This window comes from Entelurus aequoreus, linkage group LG04, assembly GCF_033978785.1.
Source record: "Entelurus aequoreus isolate RoL-2023_Sb linkage group LG04, RoL_Eaeq_v1.1, whole genome shotgun sequence".
Lineage (NCBI taxonomy): Eukaryota > Metazoa > Chordata > Actinopteri > Syngnathiformes > Syngnathidae > Entelurus > Entelurus aequoreus.
The window spans coordinates 5,919,573-5,947,102 of NC_084734.1; the positions used below are offsets into that span (position 1 = coordinate 5,919,573).

The 27,530-nt window shown below is 42.0% G+C and overlaps 1 protein-coding gene across 2 annotated transcripts; it reads left to right on the forward strand.

Annotated features, from left to right (window-relative positions):
* Positions 1-308: 308 nt before the first annotated feature.
* LOC133648223 (zinc-binding protein A33-like) lies at positions 309-27,369 on the forward strand. 2 transcript variants are annotated; one of them, XM_062044098.1, is made up of 7 exons: positions 309-903; positions 17,785-17,880; positions 22,579-22,812; positions 22,882-22,904; positions 24,308-24,423; positions 25,985-26,400; positions 27,184-27,369. In XM_062044098.1, the coding sequence occupies exons 1-7, from the start codon at positions 373-375 to the stop codon at positions 27,199-27,201; spliced, it is 1,434 nt and encodes a 477-aa protein (XP_061900082.1). In that variant the 5' UTR covers positions 309-372; the 3' UTR covers positions 27,202-27,369. The 2 variants fall into 2 exon arrangements, with proteins under 2 accessions (XP_061900082.1, XP_061900081.1); XM_062044097.1 differs by lacking the exon at positions 27,184-27,369 and having other exon boundaries at positions 312-903; positions 25,985-27,005.
* Positions 27,370-27,530: the final 161 nt, after the last annotated feature.

The window sequence follows — 27,530 nt, forward strand, 5'->3', positions numbered from 1 at the left end:
AGCAAGTCTTGTCAAGTCAAAAGGCTCAAGTCCAAGTGAAGTCACAAGTCATTGATGTTAAAGTCCAAGTGAAGTTACAAGTCATTGATGTTAAAGTCCAAGTCGAGTTGCAAGTCTCTTTACATTTTGTCAAGTCCAGTCTAAAGTCATCAAATTCATGACTCGAGTCCAAGTCACGTGACTCGAGTCCACACCTCTGCTATTCGGTGTGTTTTGTCGCTAAGCCTGTTGCAGCACGTCTTCTTCCGGTATTTGCTCGTGAAAGACAGGAAAATGTCTCCATCTGAGGCCACGCCCCCTTTAGCGAGGAGTGGAAGACGTCAAAGTCGAGTCGCTTCTTGTGTGCCAGGACTATGAGCGCACCGGAGCACAATGGCGGAGGCCGGCGCTCTTGAAGAACTCCAGTTAGAACTCACCTGTCCGGTGTGCTTGGAGCTCTTCCTTGAGCCGGTCATCTTGGAGTGCGGCCACCATTTCTGCCAGGTGTGCATCGTCCATTGCTGGGAGGCCAAGGCGGACGAACTCGCTTCTTGTCCCAAGTGCCGCAAGACTTGCGGCCGTAAACTGCGACCCAACTCGCTCCTGCGCAACGTGGTGGATAGTGTTCGTCGAGGCCGGGCCATGGACGCCGCCGGGGTCGCGCTGCCGCCCGGCTGCGATGACCCGGATGGTGTGGCCGAGGAGCTGGAGGAGCGGGAGGCCGGCTCGAGCATGGGCAGCGTGGCTTCTTCCATCGGACTCTGGCCGCGGCTTTATGGGCCGGACGTGTGCGAGGAGCATGAGGAGAAACTGAAACTTTACTGCGAGGACGACCAGCTGCCCATCTGTCTGGTTTGCGGCATGTCGAGGGACCACAAGACGCACAACGTCATCCCGATCAACGAGGCCTTTGAGAACTACAAGGTACCTCTTTACTTCTTGTATTTACACAGGCATATATCTGGCCACCTAAGTCATCTTAATAATAATAGATTTTATTTGTAAAAAAGCACTTTACATTGAGCAAACTACCTCAAAGTGCTACAGTGTATTACAAAAATAAAAATATAATTTAAAAAAATAAAAACTAGAACAACCTAATAGCTAGAACTAGCACACATATATCTAAAAACATGTTTGTTTTTAAGCCTTTTTTAAAAGCATCCGCAGTCTGTGGTGCCCTCAGGTGGTCAGGGAGAGCGTTCCACAGACTGGGAGCGGCGGAGCAGAGAGCCCGGTCTCCCATAGTTTGGAGCTTTGTCCTCGGAGGACCTAAGTCATCTTTGTAATAATAATAATAATAAGATTTTATTTGTAAAAAAGCACTTTACATTGAGCAAACAACCTCAAAGTGCTACAGTGTGTTACAAAAATAAAAATATAATAAATAAAAATAAAAACTAGAACAGCCTACTAGCTAGAACTAGCACACATATCTAAAAACATGTTTTTTAAAAAAAAGAAGGGTTTTAAGCCTTTTTTTAAAAGCATCCACAGTCTGTGGTGCCCTCAGGTGGTCAGGGAGAGCGTTCCACAGACTGGGAGCAGCGGAGCAGAGAGCCCAGTCTCCCATAGTTTGGAGCTTTGTCCTCGGAGGACCTAAGTCATCTTTGTAATAATAATAATAATAATAATAATAAGATTTTATTTGTAAAAAAGCACTTTACATTGAGCAAACAACCTCAAAGTGCTACAGTGTGTTACAAAAATAAAAATATAATAAATATAAATAAAAATAAAAACTAGAACAGCCTAATAGCTAGAACTAGCATGCATATATCTAAAAAAAAAGGCTTTTTAAAAAAGGGTTTGTAAGCCTTTTTTAAAAGCATCCACAGTCTGTGGTGCCCTCAGGTGGTCAGGGAGAGCGTTCCACAGACTGGGAGCTGCGGAGCATAAAGCCCTGTCTCCCATAGTTCGGAGCTTGGGGCGGCATAGCTCGGTTGGTAAAGTGGCCATGCCAGCAACTTGAGGGTTCCAGGTTTGATTCCCGCTTCCGCCATCCTAGTGTCTGCCGTTGTGTCCTTGGGCAAGACACTTTACCCACCTGCTCCCAGTGCCACCCACACTGCTTTATGTCAGGACATGGACTATGGGGTAGTTTCCTGCGGGTGTTGCTTTCCCGACATGCAAAGGAACTGAAGCAAACATGGCGTGGAGGTAAGGACATGATCTTATTTTACACTAACTAAGCTCAAAACTGAAGCGGACATGGCGTGGAGGTAAGGACATGATTTTATTTTACACTAACTAAGCTCAAAACTGAAGCGGACATGGCGTGGAGGTAAGGACATGATTTTATTTTACACTAACTAAGCTCAAAACGGTATAAACAAAAGGCGCTCACAGCGGAGGTAAAACAACTTGGCTATGAAAACAAAAAACTTGCACGCGGGCACAAAAACTATAAACATTAAACAAAAACTTACTTGTCATGAGAAGATCAGCATGGACTATGGAAGCACGGGTGACAGAGTTATCATCAAGTGTGGAGAAGGTGATGGCAACTGGGAGCTTAAACATGATTAGTGACAGCAGGTGCGTGACTCAAAATGTGAAAACGTGAGACAGGTGCGTGACATGAGGATGTGAACCAGGTGAAACTAATGGTTACTATGGTGACAAAGCAAGGGAGTGAAACTAAAAAGTGTCCAAAAACCAAACAAAAACATGACCAACACAGACATGACAGTTTAAATGCAACTTAGATACTGGCTTTTTACTATGTAAAGCGCTTTGAGTCACTAGAGAAAAGCGCTATATAAATATAACTCACAGCTGTGTCCTCGGAGGTTGGAGGAGGTTAGCCTGTCCGGAGCGGAGGTGTCGTGTGGAGGATTTGGGGGTGAGCAGTTCTGTGGGTTAGTATTGAGACTTTGTATTCAATCCTGAGTGGAACAGGAAGCCAGTGAAGGGATTTGAGAGTTGGTGTGATGTGGTCGTATTTCCACACTCTCATCAGGATCCTAGCAGCACTATTGTGTAAGTACTACAGCTTCTGGATCTTCTTGCTGGGGTTAGGTGTCCTAGCAGCACTATTGTGTAAGTAGTGCAGCTTCTGGATCTTCTTGCTGGGGTTAGGTGTCCTAGCAGCACTATTGTGTAAGTAGTGCAGCTTCTGGATCTTCTTGCTGGGGTTAGGTGTCCTAGCAGCACTATTGTGTAAGTAGTGCAGCTTCTGGATCTTCTTGCTGGGGTTAGGTGTCCTAGCAGCACTATTGTGTAAGTAGTGCAGCTTCTGGATCTTCTTGCTGGGGTTAGGTGTCCTAGCAGCACTATTGTGTAAGTACTACAGCTTCTGGATCTTCTTGCTGGGGTTAGGTGTCCTAGCAGCACTATTGTGTAAGTAGTGCAGCTTCTGGATCTTCTTGCTGGGGTTAGGTGTCCTAGCAGCACTATTGTGTAAGTAATGCAGCTTCTGGATCTTCTTGCTGGGGTTAGGTGTCCTAGCAGCACTATTGTGTAAGTACTACAGCTTCTGGATCTTCTTGCTGGGGTTAGGTGTCCTAGCAGCACTATTGTGTAAGTACTACAGCTTCTGGATCTTCTTGCTGGGGTTAGGTGTCCTAGCAGCACTATTGTGTAAGTACTACAGCTTCTGGATCTTCTTGCTGGGGTTAGGTGTCCTAGCAGCACTATTGTGTAAGTAGTGCAGCTTCTGGATCTTCTTGCTGGGGTTAGGTGTCCTAGCAGCACTATTGTGTAAGTACTACAGCTTCTGGATCTTCTTGCTGGGGTTAGGTGTCCTAGCAGCACTATTGTGTAAGTACTACAGCTTCTGGATCTTCTTGCTGGGGTTAGGTGTCCTAGCAGCACTATTGTGTAAGTACTACAGCTTCTGGATCTTCTTGCTGGGGTTAGGTGTCCTAGCAGCACTATTGTGTAAGTACTACAGCTTCTGGATCTTCTTGCTGGGGTTAGGTGTCCTAGCAGCACTATTGTGTAAGTACTGCAGCTTCTGGATCTTCTTGCTGGGGTTAGGTGTCCTAGCAGCACTATTGTGTAAGTAATGCAGCTTCTGGATCTTCTTGCTGGGGTTAGGTGTCCTAGCAGCACTATTGTGTAAGTAATGCAGCTTCTGGATCTTCTTGCTGGGGTTAGGTGTCCTAGCAGCACTATTGTGTAAGTAGTGCAGCTTCTGGATCTTCTTGCTGGGGTTAGGTGTCCTAGCAGCACTATTGTGTAAGTACTGCAGCTTCTGGATCTTCTTGCTGGGGTTAGGTGTCCTAGCAGCACTATTGTGTAAGTACTGCAGCTTCTGGATCTTCTTGCTGGGGTTAGGTGTCCTAGCAGCACTATTGTGTAAGTAATGCAGCTTCTGGATCTTCTTGCTGGGGTTAGGTGTCCTAGCAGCACTATTGTGTAAGTAATGCAGCTTCTGGATCTTCTTGCTGGGGTTAGGTGTCCTAGCAGCACTATTGTGTAAGTAGTGCAGCTTCTGGATCTTCTTGCTGGGGTTAGGTGTCCTAGCAGCACTATTGTGTAAGTACTGCAGCTTCTGGATCTTCTTGCTGGGGTTAGGTGTCCTAGCAGCACTATTGTGTAAGTAATGCAGCTTCTGGATCTTCTTGCTGGGGTTAGGTGTCCTAGCAGCACTATTGTGTAAGTAGTGCAGCTTCTGGATCTTCTTGCTGGGGTTAGGTGTCCTAGCAGCACTATTGTGTAAGTAATGCAGCTTCTGGATCTTCTTGCTGGGGTTAGGTGTCCTAGCAGCACTATTGTGTAAGTAGTGCAGCTTCTGGATCTTCTTGCTGGGGTTAGGTGTCCTAGCAGCACTATTGTGTAAGTAGTGCAGCTTCTGGATCTTCTTGCTGGGGTTAGGTGTCCTAGCAGCACTATTGTGTAAGTAGTGCAGCTTCTGGATCTTCTTGCTGGGGTTAGGTGTCCTAGCAGCACTATTGTGTATGTACTACAGCTTCTGGATCTTCTTGCTGGGGTTAGGTGTCCTAGCAGCACTATTGTGTAAGTAGTGCAGCTTCTGGATCTTCTTGCTGGGGTTAGGTGTCCTAGCAGCACTATTGTGTAAGTAGTGCAGCTTCTGGATCTTCTTGCTGGGGTTAGGTGTCCTAGCAGCACTATTGTGTATGTACTACAGCTTCTGGATCTTCTTGCTGGGGTTAGGTGTCCTAGCAGCACTATTGTGTAAGTAGTGCAGCTTCTGGATCTTCTTGCTGGGGTTAGGTGTCCTAGCAGCACTATTGTGTAAGTAGTGCAGCTTCTGGATCTTCTTGCTGGGGTTAGGTGTCCTAGCAGCACTATTGTGTAAGTACTACAGCTTCTGGATCTTCTTGCTGGGGTTAGGTGTCCTAGCAGCACTATTGTGTAAGTACTACAGCTTCTGGATCTTCTTGCTGGGGTTAGGTGTCCTAGCAGCACTATTGTGTAAGTACTACAGCTTCTGGATCTTCTTGCTGGGGTTAGGTGTCCTAGCAGCACTATTGTGTAAGTAGTGCAGCTTCTGGATCTTCTTGCTGGGGTTAGGTGTCCTAGCAGCACTATTGTGTAAGTACTACAGCTTCTGGATCTTCTTGCTGGGGTTAGGTGTCCTAGCAGCACTATTGTGTAAGTACTACAGCTTCTGGATCTTCTTGCTGGGGTTAGGTGTCCTAGCAGCACTATTGTGTAAGTACTACAGCTTCTGGATCTTCTTGCTGGGGTTAGGTGTCCTAGCAGCACTATTGTGTAAGTACTGCAGCTTCTGGATCTTCTTGCTGGGGTTAGGTGTCCTAGCAGCACTATTGTGTAAGTAATGCAGCTTCTGGATCTTCTTGCTGGGGTTAGGTGTCCTAGCAGCACTATTGTGTAAGTAGTGCAGCTTCTGGATCTTCTTGCTGGGGTTAGGTGTCCTAGCAGCACTATTGTGTAAGTAGTGCAGCTTCTGGATCTTCTTGCTGGGGTTAGGTGTCCTAGCAGCACTATTGTGTAAGTAGTGCAGCTTCTGGATCTTCTTGCTGGGGTTAGGTGTCCTAGCAGCACTATTGTGTAAGTACTACAGCTTCTGGATCTTCTTGCTGGGGTTAGGTGTCCTAGCAGCACTATTGTGTAAGTAGTGCAGCTTCTGGATCTTCTTGCTGGGGTTAGGTGTCCTAGCAGCACTATTGTGTAAGTAGTGCAGCTTCTGGATCTTCTTGCTGGGGTTAGGTGTCCTAGCAGCACTATTGTGTAAGTAATGCAGCTTCTGGATCTTCTTGCTGGGGTTAGGTGTCCTAGCAGCACTATTGTGTAAGTACTACAGCTTCTGGATCTTCTTGCTGGGGTTAGGTGTCCTAGCAGCACTATTGTGTAAGTACTACAGCTTCTGGATCTTCTTGCTGGGGTTAGGTGTCCTAGCAGCACTATTGTGTAAGTAGTGCAGCTTCTGGATCTTCTTGCTGGGGTTAGGTGTCCTAGCAGCACTATTGTGTAAGTAATGCAGCTTCTGGATCTTCTTGCTGGGGTTAGGTGTCCTAGCAGCACTATTGTGTAAGTAGTGCAGCTTCTGGATCTTCTTGCTGGGGTTACGTGTTCTAGCAGCACTATTGTGTAAGTACTACAGCTTCTGGATCTTCTTGCTGGGGTTAGGTGTCCTAGCAGCACTATTGTGTAAGTAGTGCAGCTTCTGGATCTTCTTGCTGGGGTTACGTGTTCTAGCAGCACTATTGTGTAAGTACTACAGCTTCTGGATCTTCTTGCTGGGGTTAGGTGTCCTAGCAGCACTATTGTGTAAGTAGTGCAGCTTCTGGATCTTCTTGCTGGGGTTACGTGTTCTAGCAGCACTATTGTGTAAGTACTACAGCTTCTGGATCTTCTTGCTGGGGTTAGGTGTCCTAGCAGCACTATTGTGTAAGTACTGCAGCTTCTGGATCTTCTTGCTGGGGTTAGGTGTCCTAGCAGCACTATTGTGTAAGTAATGCAGCTTCTGGATCTTCTTGCTGGGGTTAGGTGTCCTAGCAGCACTATTGTGTAAGTAGTGCAGCTTCTGGATCTTCTTGCTGGGGTTAGGTGTCCTAGCAGCACTATTGTGTAAGTAATGCAGCTTCTGGATCTTCTTGCTGGGGTTAGGTGTCCTAGCAGCACTATTGTGTAAGTAGTGCAGCTTCTGGATCTTCTTGCTGGGGTTAGGTGTCCTAGCAGCACTATTGTGTAAGTAGTGCAGCTTCTGGATCTTCTTGCTGGGGTTAGGTGTCCTAGCAGCACTATTGTGTAAGTACTACAGCTTCTGGATCTTCTTGCTGGGGTTAGGTGTCCTAGCAGCACTATTGTGTAAGTAGTGCAGCTTCTGGATCTTCTTGCTGGGGTTAGGTGTCCTAGCAGCACTATTGTGTAAGTAGTGCAGCTTCTGGATCTTCTTGCTGGGGTTAGGTGTCCTAGCAGCACTATTGTGTAAGTACTACAGCTTCTGGATCTTCTTGCTGGGGTTAGGTGTCCTAGCAGCACTATTGTGTAAGTACTACAGCTTCTGGATCTTCTTGCTGGGGTTAGGTGTCCTAGCAGCACTATTGTGTAAGTACTACAGCTTCTGGATCTTCTTGCTGGGGTTAGGTGTCCTAGCAGCACTATTGTGTAAGTACTACAGCTTCTGGATCTTCTTGCTGGGGTTAGGTGTCCTAGCAGCACTATTGTGTAAGTAGTGCAGCTTCTGGATCTTCTTGCTGGGGTTAGGTGTCCTAGCAGCACTATTGTGTAAGTAATGCAGCTTCTGGATCTTCTTGCTGGGGTTAGGTGTCCTAGCAGCACTATTGTGTAAGTAGTGCAGCTTCTGGATCTTCTTGCTGGGGTTACGTGTTCTAGCAGCACTATTGTGTAAGTACTACAGCTTCTGGATCTTCTTGCTGGGGTTAGGTGTCCTAGCAGCACTATTGTGTAAGTAGTGCAGCTTCTGGATCTTCTTGCTGGGGTTACGTGTTCTAGCAGCACTATTGTGTAAGTACTACAGCTTCTGGATCTTCTTGCTGGGGTTAGGTGTCCTAGCAGCACTATTGTGTAAGTAGTGCAGCTTCTGGATCTTCTTGCTGGGGTTACGTGTTCTAGCAGCACTATTGTGTAAGTACTACAGCTTCTGGATCTTCTTGCTGGGGTTAGGTGTCCTAGCAGCACTATTGTGTAAGTACTGCAGCTTCTGGATCTTCTTGCTGGGGTTAGGTGTCCTAGCAGCACTATTGTGTAAGTACTACAGCTTCTGGATCTTCTTGCTGGGGTTAGGTGTCCTAGCAGCACTATTGTGTAAGTAGTGCAGCTTCTGGATCTTCTTGCTGGGGTTAGGTGTCCTAGCAGCACTATTGTGTAAGTAATGCAGCTTCTGGATCTTCTTGCTGGGGTTAGGTGTCCTAGCAGCACTATTGTGTAAGTAGTGCAGCTTCTGGATCTTCTTGCTGGGGTTACGTGTTCTAGCAGCACTATTGTGTAAGTACTACAGCTTCTGGATCTTCTTGCTGGGGTTAGGTGTCCTAGCAGCACTATTGTGTAAGTAGTGCAGCTTCTGGATCTTCTTGCTGGGGTTACGTGTTCTAGCAGCACTATTGTGTAAGTACTACAGCTTCTGGATCTTCTTGCTGGGGTTAGGTGTCCTAGCAGCACTATTGTGTAAGTAGTGCAGCTTCTGGATCTTCTTGCTGGGGTTACGTGTTCTAGCAGCACTATTGTGTAAGTACTACAGCTTCTGGATCTTCTTGCTGGGGTTAGGTGTCCTAGCAGCACTATTGTGTAAGTACTGCAGCTTCTGGATCTTCTTACTGGGGTTAGGTGTCCTAGCAGCACTATTGTGTAAGTACTACAGCTTCTGGATCTTCTTGCTGGGGTTAGGTGTCCTAGCAGCACTATTGTGTAAGTACTACAGCTTCTGGATCTTCTTGCTGGGGTTAGGTGTCCTAGCAGCACTATTGTGTAAGTACTGCAGCTTCTGGATCTTCTTGCTGGGGTTAGGTGTCCTAGCAGCACTATTGTGTAAGTAATGCAGCTTCTGGATCTTCTTGCTGGGGTTAGGTGTCCTAGCAGCACTATTGTGTAAGTAGTGCAGCTTCTGGATCTTCTTGCTGGGGTTAGGTGTCCTAGCAGCACTATTGTGTAAGTAATGCAGCTTCTGGATCTTCTTGCTGGGGTTAGGTGTCCTAGCAGCACTATTGTGTAAGTAGTGCAGCTTCTGGATCTTCTTGCTGGGGTTAGGTGTCCTAGCAGCACTATTGTGTAAGTAGTGCAGCTTCTGGATCTTCTTGCTGGGGTTAGGTGTCCTAGCAGCACTATTGTGTAAGTAGTGCAGCTTCTGGATCTTCTTGCTGGGGTTAGGTGTCCTAGCAGCACTATTGTGTAAGTAGTGCAGCTTCTGGATCTTCTTGCTGGGGTTAGGTGTCCTAGCAGCACTATTGTGTAAGTACTACAGCTTCTGGATCTTCTTGCTGGGGTTAGGTGTCCTAGCAGCACTATTGTGTAAGTAGTGCAGCTTCTGGATCTTCTTGCTGGGGTTAGGTGTCCTAGCAGCACTATTGTGTAAGTAATGCAGCTTCTGGATCTTCTTGCTGGGGTTAGGTGTCCTAGCAGCACTATTGTGTAAGTAATGCAGCTTCTGGATCTTCTTGCTGGGGTTAGGTGTCCTAGCAGCACTATTGTGTAAGTACTGCAGCTTCTGGATCTTCTTACTGGGGTTAGGTGTCCTAGCAGCACTATTGTGTAAGTACTACAGCTTCTGGATCTTCTTGCTGGGGTTAGGTGTCCTAGCAGCACTATTGTGTAAGTACTGCAGCTTCTGGATCTTCTTGCTGGGGTTAGGTGTCCTAGCAGCACTATTGTGTAAGTAGTGCAGCTTCTGGATCTTCTTGCTGGGGTTAGGTGTCCTAGCAGCACTATTGTGTAAGTAGTGCAGCTTCTGGATCTTCTTGCTGGGGTTAGGTGTCCTAGCAGCACTATTGTGTAAGTAATGCAGCTTCTGGATCTTCTTGCTGGGGTTAGGTGTCCTAGCAGCACTATTCTGTAAGTAGTGCAGCTTCTGGATCTTCTTGCTGGGGTTAGGTGTCCTAGCAGCACTATTGTGTAAGTACTGCAGCTTCTGGATCTTCTTGCTGGGGTTAGGTGTCCTAGCAGCACTATTGTGTAAGTAGTGCAGCTTCTGGATCTTCTTGCTGGGGTTAGGTGTTCTAGCAGCACTATTGTGTAAGTACTACAGCTTCTGGATCTTCTTGCTGGGGTTAGGTGTCCTAGCAGCACTATTGTGTAAGTACTACAGCTTCTGGATCTTCTTGCTGGGGTTAGGTGTCCTAGCAGCACTATTGTGTAAGTAATGCAGCTTCTGGATCTTCTTGCTGGGGTTAGGTGTCCTAGCAGCACTATTGTGTAAGTAGTGCAGCTTCTGGATCTTCTTGCTGGGGTTACGTGTTCTAGCAGCACTATTGTGTAAGTACTACAGCTTCTGGATCTTCTTGCTGGGGTTAGGTGTCCTAGCAGCACTATTGTGTAAGTACTGCAGCTTCTGGATCTTCTTGCTGGGGTTAGGTGTCCTAGCAGCACTATTGTGTAAGTAGTGCAGCTTCTGGATCTTCTTGCTGGGGTTAGGTGTCCTAGCAGCACTATTGTGTAAGTAGTGCAGCTTCTGGATCTTCTTGCTGGGGATCCCCACAACGAGTGAGTTGCAGTAGTCTAGCCTGGTGGAGACAAAGGTGTATTTGTATTGCATTTACACCAGGGGTGTCATCAGGGCGGGATCAGGCCCGCAAACAGGTTTTTCACCCACATGAAACTTCAAACCTGTCGTTTTATGTCTTCCACTTTGAACACAAAGTTATTCGTCACCCTCCTCGCCCCAAAATGTCTGTCAAACACAAGAAAAGTGAACTTAACCCTTTTGAATAGTTTTGACCTCCGTTTCTTGTGGTTTGTTGAGTTAGCACCGGATTCAATCCCAGAAAGACTTCAAGTTTCATCCTGGCTTCGTAGAAACACTGAGACTGAAGTCTAAGCTCGTTGTGTTTTTCAAGCTGCACCAATTTCTTCAGAATTTTCAACAAACTTGAAGTGTTTTGTCCAGAGGATTATTTGTGATTTGTACGTTTTCATAATGTGCTTTTTTGGCCAAAGAAAACTACCTGGAGTTGTCTTTATTTTTAAGTTATCGTGCCATGATTACAGCCCACTTGGGAATAGATTTTCCTCCCTGCGGCCTCTGAGCTAAAAAGAGTTTGACCCCCCTGATTTACACAAATATATGTCGTCATCTAGTTATTGTATTTACATCTGGCCACCTATATAGCCACCTTTTTGTTTATTGTATTTACATAGCCAACTAGATATTTAGCTGATTTATTAATGTTGTATTAATGTTAATAATATGTAATTAATAATAATTAATTAGTAATTAATATTAATGTTAAGTTAATTGTAATAATCAAATAGTTTAGGACAGGCGTGTTCACAGAATATTGTCGGGATAAAATCAAAACATAAAACAGGAAAAATACAAGTAAAAAGACTATGAAATGATAAAAAACTTAAATATTGATACTAACACTTTGTCATTTTAACAGACAACTGACAAAACGTTTTGTCTTTTCTTAAACTTTTTTTTTTTTTTTAACAAAATAAAAACATATCAAAATGACCCCTGCATGCTTTTGACTTTTCAGTGTGCGGCATTTGGTGGGCAAAGTTTAGGACATCTCCCACAATGACCTTTTTATATAGTTATTTCCTGTAGTTAAGTAGCTACTAAGTATGGCACACATTGTCTTGACAAAAGGGCTCGTTGTCTTTAATTATTTAGCATATGTCCGTGCAATGGAAATATATGAAGTATTTCAGTTCATTTCAAACATACAATACAATTACAACATAATACATCACATATTTCCAGTTGTTTCACTGTCCGAAAAGGAGTAGGAAGAAGCAGAGCTTATTTAATCCTACCCCTTTTCGTATCAAAGCAGTTTTGTCCCATGTGTTTGTTCTCCATTTGTAACAGAACAGTGAATAAATAAATTAATGTACAATAAGGAAGTAAACAAATATTAAATACATCACTATTAGACATACACACAATAATTAAAGTTATCGTAATTAAATAGTAAAGTCATTTATGGTTCACCGAGGACAGGGGTCAGCAACCCAAAACATTGAAAGAGTCATATTGGACCAAAAATACAAAAAACAAATCTGTCTGGAGCCGCAAAAAATGAAAAGTCTTATATAAGTGTTATAATGAAGGCAACACATGATGTAAGTGTCTATATTAGCTATATTAGCCTACTATCAAAATGACTTTAAAAGTCTTATATAAGTGTTATAATGAAGACAACACATGATGTAAGTGTCTATATTAGCTATATTAGCCTACTATCAAAATGACTTTAAAAGTCTTATATAAGTGTTATAATGAAGGCAACACATGATGTAAGTGTCTATATTAGCTATATTAGCCTACTATAAAAATGACTTTAAAAGTCTTATATAAGTGTTATAATGAAGGCAACACATGATGTAAGTGTCTATATTAGCTATATTAGCCTACTATCAAAATGACTACGTGTCGCAGGCGGAGGCAAATCTTTGTTGACAGAAATTTTGAAATGTAATATTTATTCTACACATTCTTACAACATTAGAAACCATTAGTAAATCAGAAGGTGAGATCATTCCTGGAAATGACGGTCTTAGAATGGCCAGCATGCGACTCCAACCCCCGACCTTGGAGACGAATTAGATTATCCATTTTTTTAAAGGTTGAAGATATTTATTATTCTTCTTCTTTTTTTTTGTACCATGTGAACACTCAATGAATCGTATTAATACTTGGTTTAATATCCTTGCTCGGGCCCTGGTGTGTCATGCAATAACACCTGACTAAAATACACTCCCATGTAGTGTGGTGTCATGCAATAACACCTTACTAAAATACACTCCCATGTAGTGTGGTGTCATGCAATAACACCTGACTAAAATACACTCCCATGTAGTGTGGTGTCATGCAATAACACCTGACTAAAATACACTCCCATGTAGTGTGGTGTCATGCAATAACACCTGACTAAAATACACTCCCATGTAGTGTGGTGTCATGCAATAACACCTGACTAAAATACACTCCCATGTAGTGTGGTGTCATGCAATAACACCTGACTAAAATACACTCTCATGTAGTGTGGTGTCATGCAATAACACCTGACTAAAATACACTCTCATGTAGTGTGGTGTCATGCAATAACACCTGACTAAAATACACTCCCATGTAGTGTGGTGTCATGCAATAACACCTGACTAAAATACACTCTCATGTAGTGTGGTGTCATGCAATAACACCTGACTAAAATACACTCCCATGTAGTGTGGTGTCATGCAATAACACCTGACTAAAATACACTCCCATGTAGTGTGGTGTCATGCAATAACACCTGACTAAAATACACTCCCATGTAGTGTGGTGTCATGCAATAACACCTGACTAAAATACACTCTCATGTAGTGTGGTGTCATGCAATAACACCTGACTAAAATACACTCCCATGTAGTGTGGTGTCATGCAATAACACCTGACTAAAATACACTCGCATGTAGTGTGGTGTCATGCAATAACACCTGACTAAAATACACTCCCATGTAGTGTGGTGTCATGCAATAACACCTGACTAAAATACACTCCCATGTAGTGTGGTGTCATGCAATAACACCTGACTAAAATACACTCTCATGTAGTGTGGTGTCATGCAATAACACCTGACTAAAATACACTCCCATGTAGTGTGGTGTCATGCAATAACACCTGACTAAAATACACTCCCATGTAGTGTGGTGTCATGCAATAACACCTGACTAAAATACACTCTCATGTAGTGTGGTGTCATGTAATAACACCTGACTAGAATACACTCTCATGTAGTGTGGTGTCATGCAATAACACCTGACTAAAATACACTCCCATGTAGTGTGGTGTCATGCAATAACACCTGACTAAAATACACTCCCATGTAGTGTGGTGTCATGTAATAACACCTGACTAAAATACACTCTTATGTAGTGTGGTGTCATGCAATAACACCTGACTAAAATACACTCTTATGTAGTGTGGTGTCATGCAATAACACCTGACTAAAATACACTCCCATGTAGTGTGGTGTCATGCAATAACACCTGACTAAAATACACTCCCATGTAGTGTGGTGTCATGCAATAACACCTGACTAAAATACACTCCCATGTAGTGTGGTGTCATGCAATAACACCTGACTAAAATACACTCCCATGTAGTGTGGTGTCATGCAATAACACCTGACTAAAATACACTCTCATGTAGTGTGGTGTCATGTAATAACACCTGACTAGAATACACTCTCATGTAGTGTGGTGTCATGCAATAACACCTGACTAAAATACACTCCCATGTAGTGTGGTGTCATGTAATAACACCTGACTAAAATACACTCTTATGTAGTGTGGTGTCATGCAATAACACCTGACTAAAATACACTCCCATGTAGTGTGGTGTCATGCAATAACACCTGACTAAAATACACTCCCATGTAGTGTGGTGTCATGCAATAACACCTGACTAAAATACACTCCCATGTAGTGTGGTGTCATGTAATAACACCTGACTAAAATACACTCCCATGTAGTGTGGTGTCATGCAATAACACCTGACTAAAATACACTCCCATGTAGTGTGGTGTCATGCAATAACACCTGACTAAAATACACTCTCATGTAGTGTGGTGTCATGCAATAACACCTGACTAAAATACACTCCCATGTAGTGTGGTGTCATGCAATAACACCTGACTAAAATACACTCCCATGTAGTGTGGTGTCATGCAATAACACCTGACTAAAATACACTCCCATGTAGTGTGGTGTCATGCAATAACACCTGACTAAAATACACTCCCATGTAGTGTGGTGTCATGCAATAACACCTGACTAAAATACACTCTCATGTAGTGTGGTGTCATGTAATAACACCTGACTAAAATACACTCCCATGTAGTGTGGTGTCATGCAATAACACCTGACTAAAATACACTCCCATGTAGTGTGGTGTCATGCAATAACACCTGACTAAAATACACTCTCATGTAGTGTGGTGTCATGCAATAACACCTGACTAAAATACACTCCCATGTAGTGTGGTGTCATGTAATAACACCTGACTAAAATACACTCTTATGTAGTGTGGTGTCATGCAATAACACCTGACTAAAATACACTCCCATGTAGTGTGGTGTCATGCAATAACACCTGACTAAAATACACTCCCATGTAGTGTGGTGTCATGCAATAACACCTGACTAAAATACACTCCCATGTAGTGTGGTGTCATGCAATAACACCTGACTAAAATACACTCCCATGTAGTGTGGTGTCATGCAATAACACCTGACTAAAATACACTCTCATGTAGTGTGGTGTCATGTAATAACACCTGACTAAAATACACTCTTATGTAGTGTGGTGTCATGCAATAACACCTGACTAAAATACACTCCCATGTAGTGTGGTGTCATGCAATAACACCTGACTAAAATACACTCCCATGTAGTGTGGTGTCATGCAATAACACCTGACTAGAATACACTCTCATGTAGTGTGGTGTCATGCAATAACACCTGACTAAAATACACTCCCATGTAGTGTGGTGTCATGCAATAACACCTGACTAGAATACACTCCCATGTAGTGTGGTGTCATGCAATAACACCTGACTAAAATACACTCTCATGTAGTGTGGTGTCATGCAATAACACCTGACTAAAATACACTCCCATGTAGTGTGGTGTCATGCAATAACACCTGACTAAAATACACTCTCATGTAGTGTGGTGTCATGCAATAACACCTGACTAAAATACACTCCCATGTAGTGTGGTGTCATGCAATAACACCTGACTAGAATACACTCCCATGTAGTGTGGTGTCATGCAATAACACCTGACTAAAATACACTCCCATGTAGTGTGGTGTCATGCAATAACACCTGACTAAAATACACTCCCATGTAGTGTGGTGTCATGCAATAACACCTGACTAAAATACACTCCCATGTAGTGTGGTGTCATGCAATAACACCTGACTAAAATACACTCCCATGTAGTGTGGTGTCATGCAATAACACCTGACTAAAATACACTCCCATGTAGTGTGGTGTCATGCAATAACACCTGACTAGAATACACTCTCATGTAGTGTGGTGTCATGCAATAACACCTGACTAAAATACACTCCCATGTAGTGTGGTGTCATGCAATAACACCTGACTAAAATACACTCCCATGTAGTGTGGTGTCATGCAATAACACCTGACTAAAATACACTCCCATGTAGTGTGGTGTCATGCAATAACACCTGACTAGAATACACTCTCATGTAGTGTGGTGTCATGCAATAACACCTGACTAGAATACACTCCCATGTAGTGTGGTGTCATGCAATAACACCTGACTAAAATACACTCTCATGTAGTGTGGTGTCATGCAATAACACCTGACTAAAATACACTCCCATGTAGTGTGGTGTCATGCAATAACACCTGACTAAAATACACTCCCATGTAGTGTGGTGTCATGCAATAACACCTGACTAAAATACACTCCCATGTAGTGTGGTGTCATGCAATAACACCTGACTAAAATACACTCCCATGTAGTGTGGTGTCATGCAATAACACCTGACTAGAATACACTCCCATGTAGTGTGGTGTCATGCAATAACACCTGACTAAAATACACTCTCATGTAGTGTGGTGTCATGCAATAACACCTGACTAAAATACACTCTTATGTAGTGTGGTGTCATGCAATAACACCTGACTAGAATACACTCTCATGTAGTGTGGTGTCATGCAATAACACCTGACTAAAATACACTCCCATGTAGTGTGGTGTCATGCAATAACACCTGACTAAAATACACTCTTATGTAGTGTGGTGTCATGCAATAACACCTGACTAGAATACACTCTCATGTAGTGTGGTGTCATGCAATAACACCTGACTAAAATACACTCCCATGTAGTGTGGTGTCATGCAATAACACCTGACTAAAATACACTCTTATGTAGTGTGGTGTCATGCAATAACACCTGACTAGAATACACTCTCATGTAGTGTGGTGTCATGCAATAACACCTGACTAAAATACACTCCCATGTAGTGTGGTGTCATGCAATAACACCTGACTAGAATACACTCTCATGTAGTGTGGTGTCATGCAATAACACCTGACTAAAATACACTCCCATGTAGTGTGGTGTCATGTAATAACACCTGACTAAAATACACTCCCATGTAGTGTGGTGTCATGCAATAACACCTGACTAAAATACACTCCCATGTAGTGTGGTGTCATGCAATAACACCTGACTAAAATACACTCTTATGTAGTGTGGTGTCATGCAATAACACCTGACTAAAATACACTCCCATGTAGTGTGGTGTCATGCAATAACACCTGACTAGAATACACTCCCATGACTTGTATACAGTATTGTCTATATCAAATGAAAAGGGGTGTTGTATTGCTCTCCAAATGAAAAGCTGTCTTACTTGTGTGATTACACAAACTTTGCTGTAACAACTTTGTGTGGTGACTTTCATAAACTCTGGCATGGTTGGAATGTATGTTTTGCTCTTTGCAGCCTTTGGGAACAGTTTGTTTTTGAACAAGACTTCACCATGCCAGTGTGAGCACTAAAAACTACTCAGTCGGTTAAAAGTGGCTTTTACTGGACTTTTGTTTGACTTTGTGGGTCCAAGACTTCAATAAGTGGAGGGCGTGTGTCTTATGAGTCCCATTAAGGTGGAGCAGAAAAAACCGTGAGCTCATCTTTTGATTAGAATCTTGTTTTTCCTACTGCAGGATCAGCTGTCTGTGGCTCTGGAGAGAGTTCAGCTCCAGTCAGAGGATGCCTCACTTTTCCAAAAACAAACCAATGAGAAAATCCTTCTCATCAAGGTATGCGTCTTTGTATTCATGTGCATGTCTGGGGGAGAAAAAAACAGAAGTAGAAATTGTGCTTTTGCAATAGGCCACCTTTAACTTCACGTCGTCTGGCAACTTGTGATTACGCAAGGTTTGAAATAGCTGGCGATCGCACAGCACAAGACACTTTGAACAAGAGCTCCCTTGCAAAATGCAAATGGCTGCTAAGACATGACGCCTGGAGGTGGTGCACAGACACGTCATGTCATGTTTGTCTTTCTCACACACATTTAGAAGAGCTCGCACGCCTAGCAAGCTGCAGAGAGCCTTTTCCACTGCCCTCCAGAATAGAGCTGTGTTAAACACAGATATGACAGCAGCTTGTTTACAAGGTTGTTGTATCAGATAAGGCCGTGTGCTTTTATCAATACACTTGATCATCTTAACGCAGAACACTTGAAACATCTCACATTGAAATTAATTGAAATCGAGCAGTTTTAACATGAAATGTGCCTTTAAAAAAAAACCTAAATTGTATACGTATAAAAACCAGTGTTGGCGCTAGGAACGTTCAAAATGGGGTCCCAGGGGCCCCATCAAGTCATAAAAATGGGGTGCCACAGTACATTTTTAGGGTCCCACTTTTTTGTAAGTGTTTTGAAGACAAATGCTAAATATATGCAGCCTCGTTTGTGGTTGAGCCACTTTTAGTGCACATTCACTCATTTTCAATTCTATTTCTGTGTGAAAGGATGTGAGTAAACAAATTGGAGGGGAAGTTAGCTAATTGTCCTTTTCCTTTCTGCGGCTTTCACATTTAGTGTTCGTTGGTGTCACACTTCTCTACTTTGTATAATCAGGAGGGAATGGGTTAGGGCAGGAGTCGGCAACCTTCACCACTCAAAGAGCCATTTTGGAAAGTTTCACAAATTAAAGACAATAATAGGAGCGACAGAATTTTTTTGAAAATTTAAAATGAAAAACACACATACAAAGCTTAAATGTTTTGTTAATCAGGAGTCTCAGACACACCAGGGGTCTCAGACACACGCACCGCACGCATTTCAATATGGACACGACTTGCAATGAGTGGTACCTGATAACTTCAAACTTGCCAACCCTCTCATTGCTACCTGGAGGCTCCCGAATATTAGGGCATGATAGCACTGCTTTTGGCGCCCTCTATAGGTTGCCCAAACAGAGTACCCGCTCTGCCACATGCAGAATGCAGCTTCAGCTTGCTCACATAAGTGACAGCAAGGCGTACTAGTTCAACAGCCACACATCTTACACTGACGGTAGTCGTACAAAAACAACTTTAACACTGTTACGTTACAAATATGCGCCACACTGTGAAACCACACCAAAAAAGAATGACAAACACATTTCTGGAGAACATCTGCACTGTAACACAACATAAACACAACACAGCCAATACCCAGAATCCCATGCAGCACTAACTCTTCCGCTCAACCGACGCACAGAGGGGGGGGGTGATGTGTGGGGGGATTTGGTGGTAGTGGGGTGTATAATGTAGACCGGAAGAGTTAGTGCTGCATGGGATTCTGGGTATTGGTTGTGTTGTGTTACGGTGGGATGTTCTCCAGAAATGCGTTTGTCATTCTATTTTGGTGTGGGTTCACAGTGTGGCGCATATTTGTAACGTAACAATGTTAAAGTTGTTTGATACGGCTACCGTCAGTGTAAGCTGTGTGGCTGATGAGTAAGTATGCTTTGCTGTCTCCTACGTGTGCAAGTTAAAGCTACATGCAACATGTGGCTGGGCTAGCATGCTGTTACAAAATGTTATAGAGGACAATTGCTGCAGTGCAATAAGGGCACACCCTTAATTTAGTAATAAGTAGAGTGAAAATAGGATTATTCAGGGTGGTTAATGAGACCTATGTGACTCCGGAGCTGCGGGTTACCTAGGGCAGGGGTCGGCAACCTTCACCACTCAAAGAGCCATTTTGGAAAGTTTCACGACTTTTTTTAAAAGAAAACACCGCATACAATGCTTAGTTTTATAAAACCAAGGGTTCAACACACCATGGAAGCACTCTAATCACAAGCACAAACTCTAATGTGGAAATGTGATGTTAGTGCAGCCCGCGAGTTTTGAAAGAGTGGAGCTTGAATGAATGGAGCTTGATAGAGTCATACTTGCCATCCCTCTTATTATTGCCAGGAGTCTCCCAAACATCAGAGCGTGATGGCACTGCTTTTGATGCCCTCTACAGTCCGCCCTAACAGTGCACCTAATCGACCACATGTAGAATGCAGTTTCAACCTGCTCACTTAAGCGACAGCAAGGCGTACTAGATCAGCAGCCACACATCTTACACTGACGGTGCCAATACCCAGAATCCCATGCAGCCCTAACTCTTCCGCTCAACCAACGCACGGAGAGGGAGGGGTTGATGTGTGGGGGGATTTGGTGGTGGTGGGGGGGGGGGGGGGTATAATGTAGACCGGAAGAGTTCAAGTGCATGGGATTCTGGGTAATGGTTGTGTTGTGTTTATGTTGTGTTACGGTGGGATGTTCTCCAGAAATGTGTTTTTCATTCTTTTTTGGTGTGGGTTCACAGTGTGGCGCATATTTGTAACGTAACAATGTTAAAGTTGTTTGATACGGCTACCGTCAGTGTAAGCTGTGTGGCTGATGACTAAGTATGCTTTGCTGTCTCCTGTGTGTGCAAGTAATAACAACATGCAACATGTAGCCGGGCTGGCACGCTGATTGTAAGTCCTTTAGAGGACAATTACTGCAGTGCTAGTAAGGCACGCAAGTATGTACCTGAGCTGCATCAGTGTGGTCAACAAGCTGCATGCGGCTCCGGAGCCGCGGGTTGCTGACCCGTGGGTTAGGGTGTCACACTGGTGTCACACTTCTCTACTTTGTATAATCAGGAGGGAATGCAGCACACTGGTGTCACACTGGGAAAAACAGCACAACGTGTGAGTTTGGACTACCATCAGCTCGGCAAAGATCTCCAGCAGAATACTTCTAGGATGTTATTTTGTTTTCATTAAATGACCACTTGGGACTTTAGTGGATTTAAAAAAATGCTTACTCTGAACATTTTGGGGTTTTTATTTGGGTTTTCATGACATTTTTGCAAGAAAAGTGGTGCACACCTTTACATGAGAAGTGAAGTAGGCAGACCTTTCTGTTCTGTCCCTAAACATTTCATCATAATTCACTGAAACTTGTTTTTATCATATTAGGTTGTTTTTACATTACATTTCTTTACACTTTTAGAAATGCACTTTTACACAAACAATCATGTTAAAAAGAGACGTAGGTGTGATGTGAATCATTTTCATCTTTAATCTTTGTCCTTAAAGTTAGGTTTGAGGGTTTTATTGGTTATTACAATGTCATATTAGTTGTAGTAATCTTATTTTTACTCTTAAATGAAAGTTGCAAGTGTTCTAAATGAACTTAGAAATGTCTGCACTGCTAATAAAGGATGTAAAATGGCCCTCTAATTATAATCATCTCATTATGGAAAATGTCTTTCTTTGAACAAATGACAAGTTTACTCGCATCACAGAACAGATTATGTTGGATTTAGAGATTAGGGCAAATATTTTGACTTGGGGGCCACATTGAGAGAGAAAATGTGTCCGGGGGGCCAATGTGTGTATAAATAATATATACACAATCTGCTGTACAGGATGTGTGTTGGGGGCCCTTTTTGTCAGGAACACTAATACCAAAAGTCACAAAGTCCCATAGAGTTCTAAAAAAGTTATGATAGACATCCTCAAAAAAACAGAATGGAATTTTGCATTTTTTTACTAAATGGGAGACCCAAAATGTACATGAAAATAAAGAAAGTGGGATTTACAATATTAACAATAAAACACTGAATATCAACAACATATGAACATCACTCCTCTTTTATGTGGGATTTACAATATTAACTATGAACAATAAAACACTGAATATCAACAACATATGAACATCACTCCTTTTATGTGGGATTTACAATATTAACTATGAACAATAAAACACTGAATATCAACAACATATGAACATCACTCCTCTTTTATGTGGGATTTACAATATTAACTATGAACAATAAAACACTGAATATCAACAACATATGAACGTCGCTCCTCTTTTATGTGGGATTTACAATATTAACTATGAACAATAAAACACTGAATATCAACAACATATGAACGTCGCTCCTCTATTACTTCTCGGACCATCTCCTCGATAGTTTTGCATCTTTTACAATCAAGCAAAACACAACAAAAATGTAAAAAAACAGCAAAATATGAATGCAAAGTGTAATAATCACCTACAATATGAAATATTATCACGTAAAAATCTGCTTCCGCATCTGTTCCTGACACACGCTTTTGGGCTGGCTGCTCTGAAAACAAGCCCCGCCCACTCTGCTTTGTTCCTGGTCTGAGCTGCTGTGACGTAGATTAGATGACCCTAAGAAGTCCCATAAAACCTCCCACAAGCACAGATTTGGACCACTGAGATACTTCGTATAGTTGAAGACGTACGCTCATGTAAAACCAGCACTGCACATCATAATGGCGGCTACAGTTTTGGGGTTAAAGGTCTAAAAAACATGATGTAGAACGTCCGGCGGGCCGCATTGAAAATCTTAACGGGCCGCATGTGGCCCGCCGGACGTATTTTGCCCAGGTGTGCGCTATCATGTCCTTAGAAGGTGAAAAAAGTAATAAAAAGTTTGCCGTCAGGAGCGAGCTGGTGATTTGGATGAGCAGATCACTGCGGAGTTTGGTGGTCTGAGGGAGTTCCTCCAGGAGGAGGAGGAGCGTGTGAAGGAGGAGGTGCAGAAGCAGAAAGAGGAGCAAGTGAGGCAGCTGGAGGACGCGCTCACAGAGGCCACGCAGCAAAGTAGTCGGCTGGAGAACACGGTGGAGCAGCTCCAACTCAAACTGATGGAGGAAGACAACCCTGAGCAACTGAAGGTGAGTGATGTCATCATGAAGGAACATGATGAGCTCATGGAAAATGATGCAAGTTTTCTTGTATTTTAGGGGATTAAAGACTTCATTGGAGGGTGAGTGAGTACCAGCTTGTCAAAGAATATGTGGCTTATTATTTTTCATTTATAGTTCTCTCATATTTACCTTGTCTCATTTTTGTCTGACTTTTGGAAAGAGCAATCAATCCGTGAAACATTTAATTATCTTAATGATCAACTTTACTTGTAGTGTGACTGACTTGCCGCTAGAGGGCAGACTTACAAATGGCAATAAATAAATCATGTTTAAATGATAACTGTGTGAGAAAATGACACTTATTATACTCCCACACAATGTAAAACAAAAATTGTACCATATATTATTTGCCCGGACAAATTATGTTTACATCCATCCTTATTACTTTATCTCTTTTGAAAAAAATCCTATTCTGTTTACTTAGAAGTAGGAATTAAATGTAGGTACTTATTAACTATCAATTATTTAAGTTTATTTACAAAATACACACATTTTCAATGATGGTCGATAAGAAAAAATATATATTAAATTGGTGTTAAATATTAATTATTCAGATCATTTGTTTGTTAATGTTGCAAATATTGTAACACGTCAGTTATTGTTAATTATTTTTTTTTAAACTGTTTAATTAGAAGTATGAATTAAATGTAGTCATTTATTAACTATCAATGATTCTACAGTTGCAATCAAACTTATTATATATCTTATATACTGTAATATATATTAAATATATATATTTATAGATATACAGTAAATATATATATATATATATTTTTTTTTAAATTTATTTTTATTTTTTGAAATATAGATATAGTACATAAGATACATAATAAAATTTATTGCAACTGTAGAATAATTGACAGTTAATAAATACCTTTAAATGTACTATATATATATATATATATATATATATATATATATATATATATATATATATATATATATATATATATATATATATACATATATATACATACATACACACATATATATAAATATATATATATATATATATATATATATATATATATATATATATATATATATATATATACAACATATACTGTACATATATATACACACACATATGTATATATATACACACACATATGTATATATATATATTTCAATCCATTGTAAGTAGTTAGATTATTTTTAGCTGTGTGTTATTTGTGATTGATGAACAAGCTTTAAAGAGGTTGTCACGGAAGTAAACAAGTTGAACATACTCTTAATATTCAATTATAATGATTCATTATAGATCCATTGTATTATTATATGTCAACACACACACATTGTGCCAGATTATTTTAGTCCAATGTGGCCCCCAGGTCCAACAATCTGCACTAAACCTGCTGTAAAGGACGCTAACAGTGAAATAATAAGATTATCATTGGCTTTTCTTTATTAATAGGAATGTACCTCAATTGTTGTGACTCAGCCACTCTTTGTGTCTTTACAGGGCTGAGAGTTTGTTTGAGCGCCCCCCAGAGGTGAGTGTGGATCTGCAGTCAGGACAGATTCTTGGACCTCTGCAGTACAGGACCTGGAGGAAGATGAGCCAGGTTTTCCAGCCAGGTACAAATGCCTACGCACTAGACTTGTACGGTATATCGGTACTAGTATAGTACCGTGATACTAATCAATCATATTCGCTACTATACCGCCTCTAAAAAGTACCGGTCCCACCCTCCCCGCCTTTTTTTAACGCGCATGACGGTGAGTCGTTGTCGTCACGTGGTGACATTGCTGGGGAGCATGTTGGGCAGCGCACACACACAGAGTACTTACAAGCAGACACAGTGTGTAGACAGAAAAGGGAGAATGGACGCATTTTGGCGTAAAAAGTCAAGATAAAGGTGAAGTTGTAACACTGAAACACCCTCAGGAAGAGCTGCTTTAACACATGGCTAGCTAGTTAGCGGCTAACATCCATCCACAGTGTTTTAGCTACTTCCAAATCACTAATTCTCGCCTCCATGGCGACAAATAAAGTGAGTTTCTTACAAGTATCATTATCACTGCAGGACGAGGAATAGCTAAACATGCTTCACTACACACCGTAGGAGGATACCATGATTTTTTTTTTACCATGAATTGATTAACGTGGACTTAAACAAGTGGAAAAACTTATTGGGGTGTTACCATTTAGTGGTCAATTGTAGGGAATATGTACTGTACTGTGCAATCTACTAATAACTTATTGGGGTGTTACCATTTAGTGGTCAATTGTAGGGAATATGTACTTCACTGTGCAATCTACTAATAACTTATTGGGGTGTTACCATTTAGTGGTCAATTGTAGGGAATATGTACTTCACTGTGCAATCTACTAATACAAGTCTCAATCAATCAATCAAAAAACAATAGCTCACCACCGTCACAATGTCAACAAATGCCATGGGTGGATCTACACCTGACATCCACTGTAATGATACCAAGTACAGTAGTGTATCTAGTCGATACTACTATGATTACATCAATATTTTTTTAGCATCACACATTTTATTTTTTAAATTTTTTTAATGTATATTATGTTTATAAAGTCAGTAAATATGTCCCTGGACACATGAGAACTTAAATTATGACCAACGTATGATCCTGTAAGTACTTGGTATCGACATGATCCATACCTAAATGTGTGGTATCATCCACAACTAATGTCAAGTATGAAAGAAGAGAAGAATAAGTGATTATTACATTTGAACAGAAGTGTAGATAGAACATGTTCAAACATAAAATAAGCAGATATTAACAGTAAATGAACAAGTAGATTAATAATCCATTTTTACAGTTTGTCCCTCATAATGTGTAGAAAATAATAGGTGTATAAATGACACAATATGTTACTGCATACGACTAATTAGGAGTCTTTGTTTGTTTACTTACGACTAAAAGACAAGTTGTCTATTTTATTGAAGGACTAAAGTACAATAATAAACATATGTTTGATGTACACTAACATTTGTTGTTACAATAAAGACAACAATACCATTTTTTGTGGTCCCCTTTATTTAGAAAAGTATGGAAACACACTTTGGTCCCGGTACCAACATATTGGTATGGGGACCACCCAACTCTGCGCTCACCACACTTGAAAAAGCTGATAATAGTTTGTTGTTTTGTGCTGCCATCCCAGCTGTGACTGCAGTGGTCCTGGACCCGGACACGGCCTACCCCTGCCTGTGGGTTTCCTCGTGTGGCACCAGCGTCCAGGTGGGCAAACTTCAGCCTAACCTGCCCAACAACCCGGAGCGCTTCACCCGCTACAACATCGTCCTGGGAACCGAGGCCTTCTCTGCGGGCCGACACTACTGGGAGGTGGAGGTGGGCTCCAAGACGGCGTGGGGTCTCGGCGTGGCTCAAGCCTCCGTCAACAGGAAGGAGGAGGTCAACCTTTGCCCCGAGGACGGTTTCTGGACTGTGGTGCTGAGGGACAACGGAGACGGCACGTGCGAGTACGAAGCCTGCATGGACTCGGAGGAGGACGGCTTGTTGTATCCCTCCAAGCCTCCTCGGCGGGTGGGCCTCTTTTTGGACTACGGCCGCGGAGAGGTGGGCTTTTATGACGCCGGGGACATGAGCCACCTGTTTACCTTTTACGATGCCAAATTCAAAGAGCCAGTTTTCCCTTACTTCAACCCCTGGCCTATTATGAACGGATACAACCGGGAGCCGCTCACCGTCGTCACGCCGCACTGGCATTAGACGTATGGATTATTTTATTCAGCAAAAAGTATTTACCTGTAACATAAAAAAAGACCAAAAAGTTAGCTGTAATATATATTTGATTAATTATAAAAATGTTTTGCTAAATGTCACTGTCCTAAAGAAGCGGAATGATTTTTGCAATTGCTATCTTTTGCCACAAGAGGGCGCCAATGCCCACTAATGCTGCTGTAGTTACATTTCTGACTTTCTACACTTAAATGACTTACTATACTTCCTCAATAAGTTGTATTATTATATTTTAAGAAGCTAGCAATTTAGCACAATGCTTATCATATTCTTTATGTGTAAAAAACCCAAAAACAGACAACATTGGGACACGGCGTGACCTTGAAATGAACCTGGAGTAAACCTAGTGAATATCTATTTCCACTTCATCAGCTGATAGTCTTTCTTTTTGTCACTTTGATGGACTGACGGTGTCGCACTTCCATTACAAACTAATAAATTATGAGAAGATTTGACCTGAATAAAAGTATTTATTATTCATGGGTGACTTCAAGTGTGCTGATGTGTAATTAGATATTATTGCAGGATGGTAAACACGCAGTAACACAATACCAGGTCACGGCTAAGGTGACGCTGATTCTGCCTCACCTTTGTTCCCAGATACACTGGAGGGACTAACAGCCATTGGTCAGGGGAGGAGAGTCCAACTTGACGTCATTATTCATCCCAGCACAACATTCACTCGCCATCAAAGTCTTCCCGCACAAGTGGAAGCTTTTATTTCCTCCATTTTCAATGATTGGGTGTCACCACTACTGTACGTACCACTGTTATCCTGACCCAAATGATCATCGTGGTATTGTTCAGTGTGCTCTAGGCTTGTACGGTATACCGGTACTATACTAATGAATCATATTCGCTACTATACCACATAAACAAACACATTGTTACGGTTGGGTCGCATACCAATGCACGGATCATTTCCCCACCCTCCGGAAGCAGTGTGC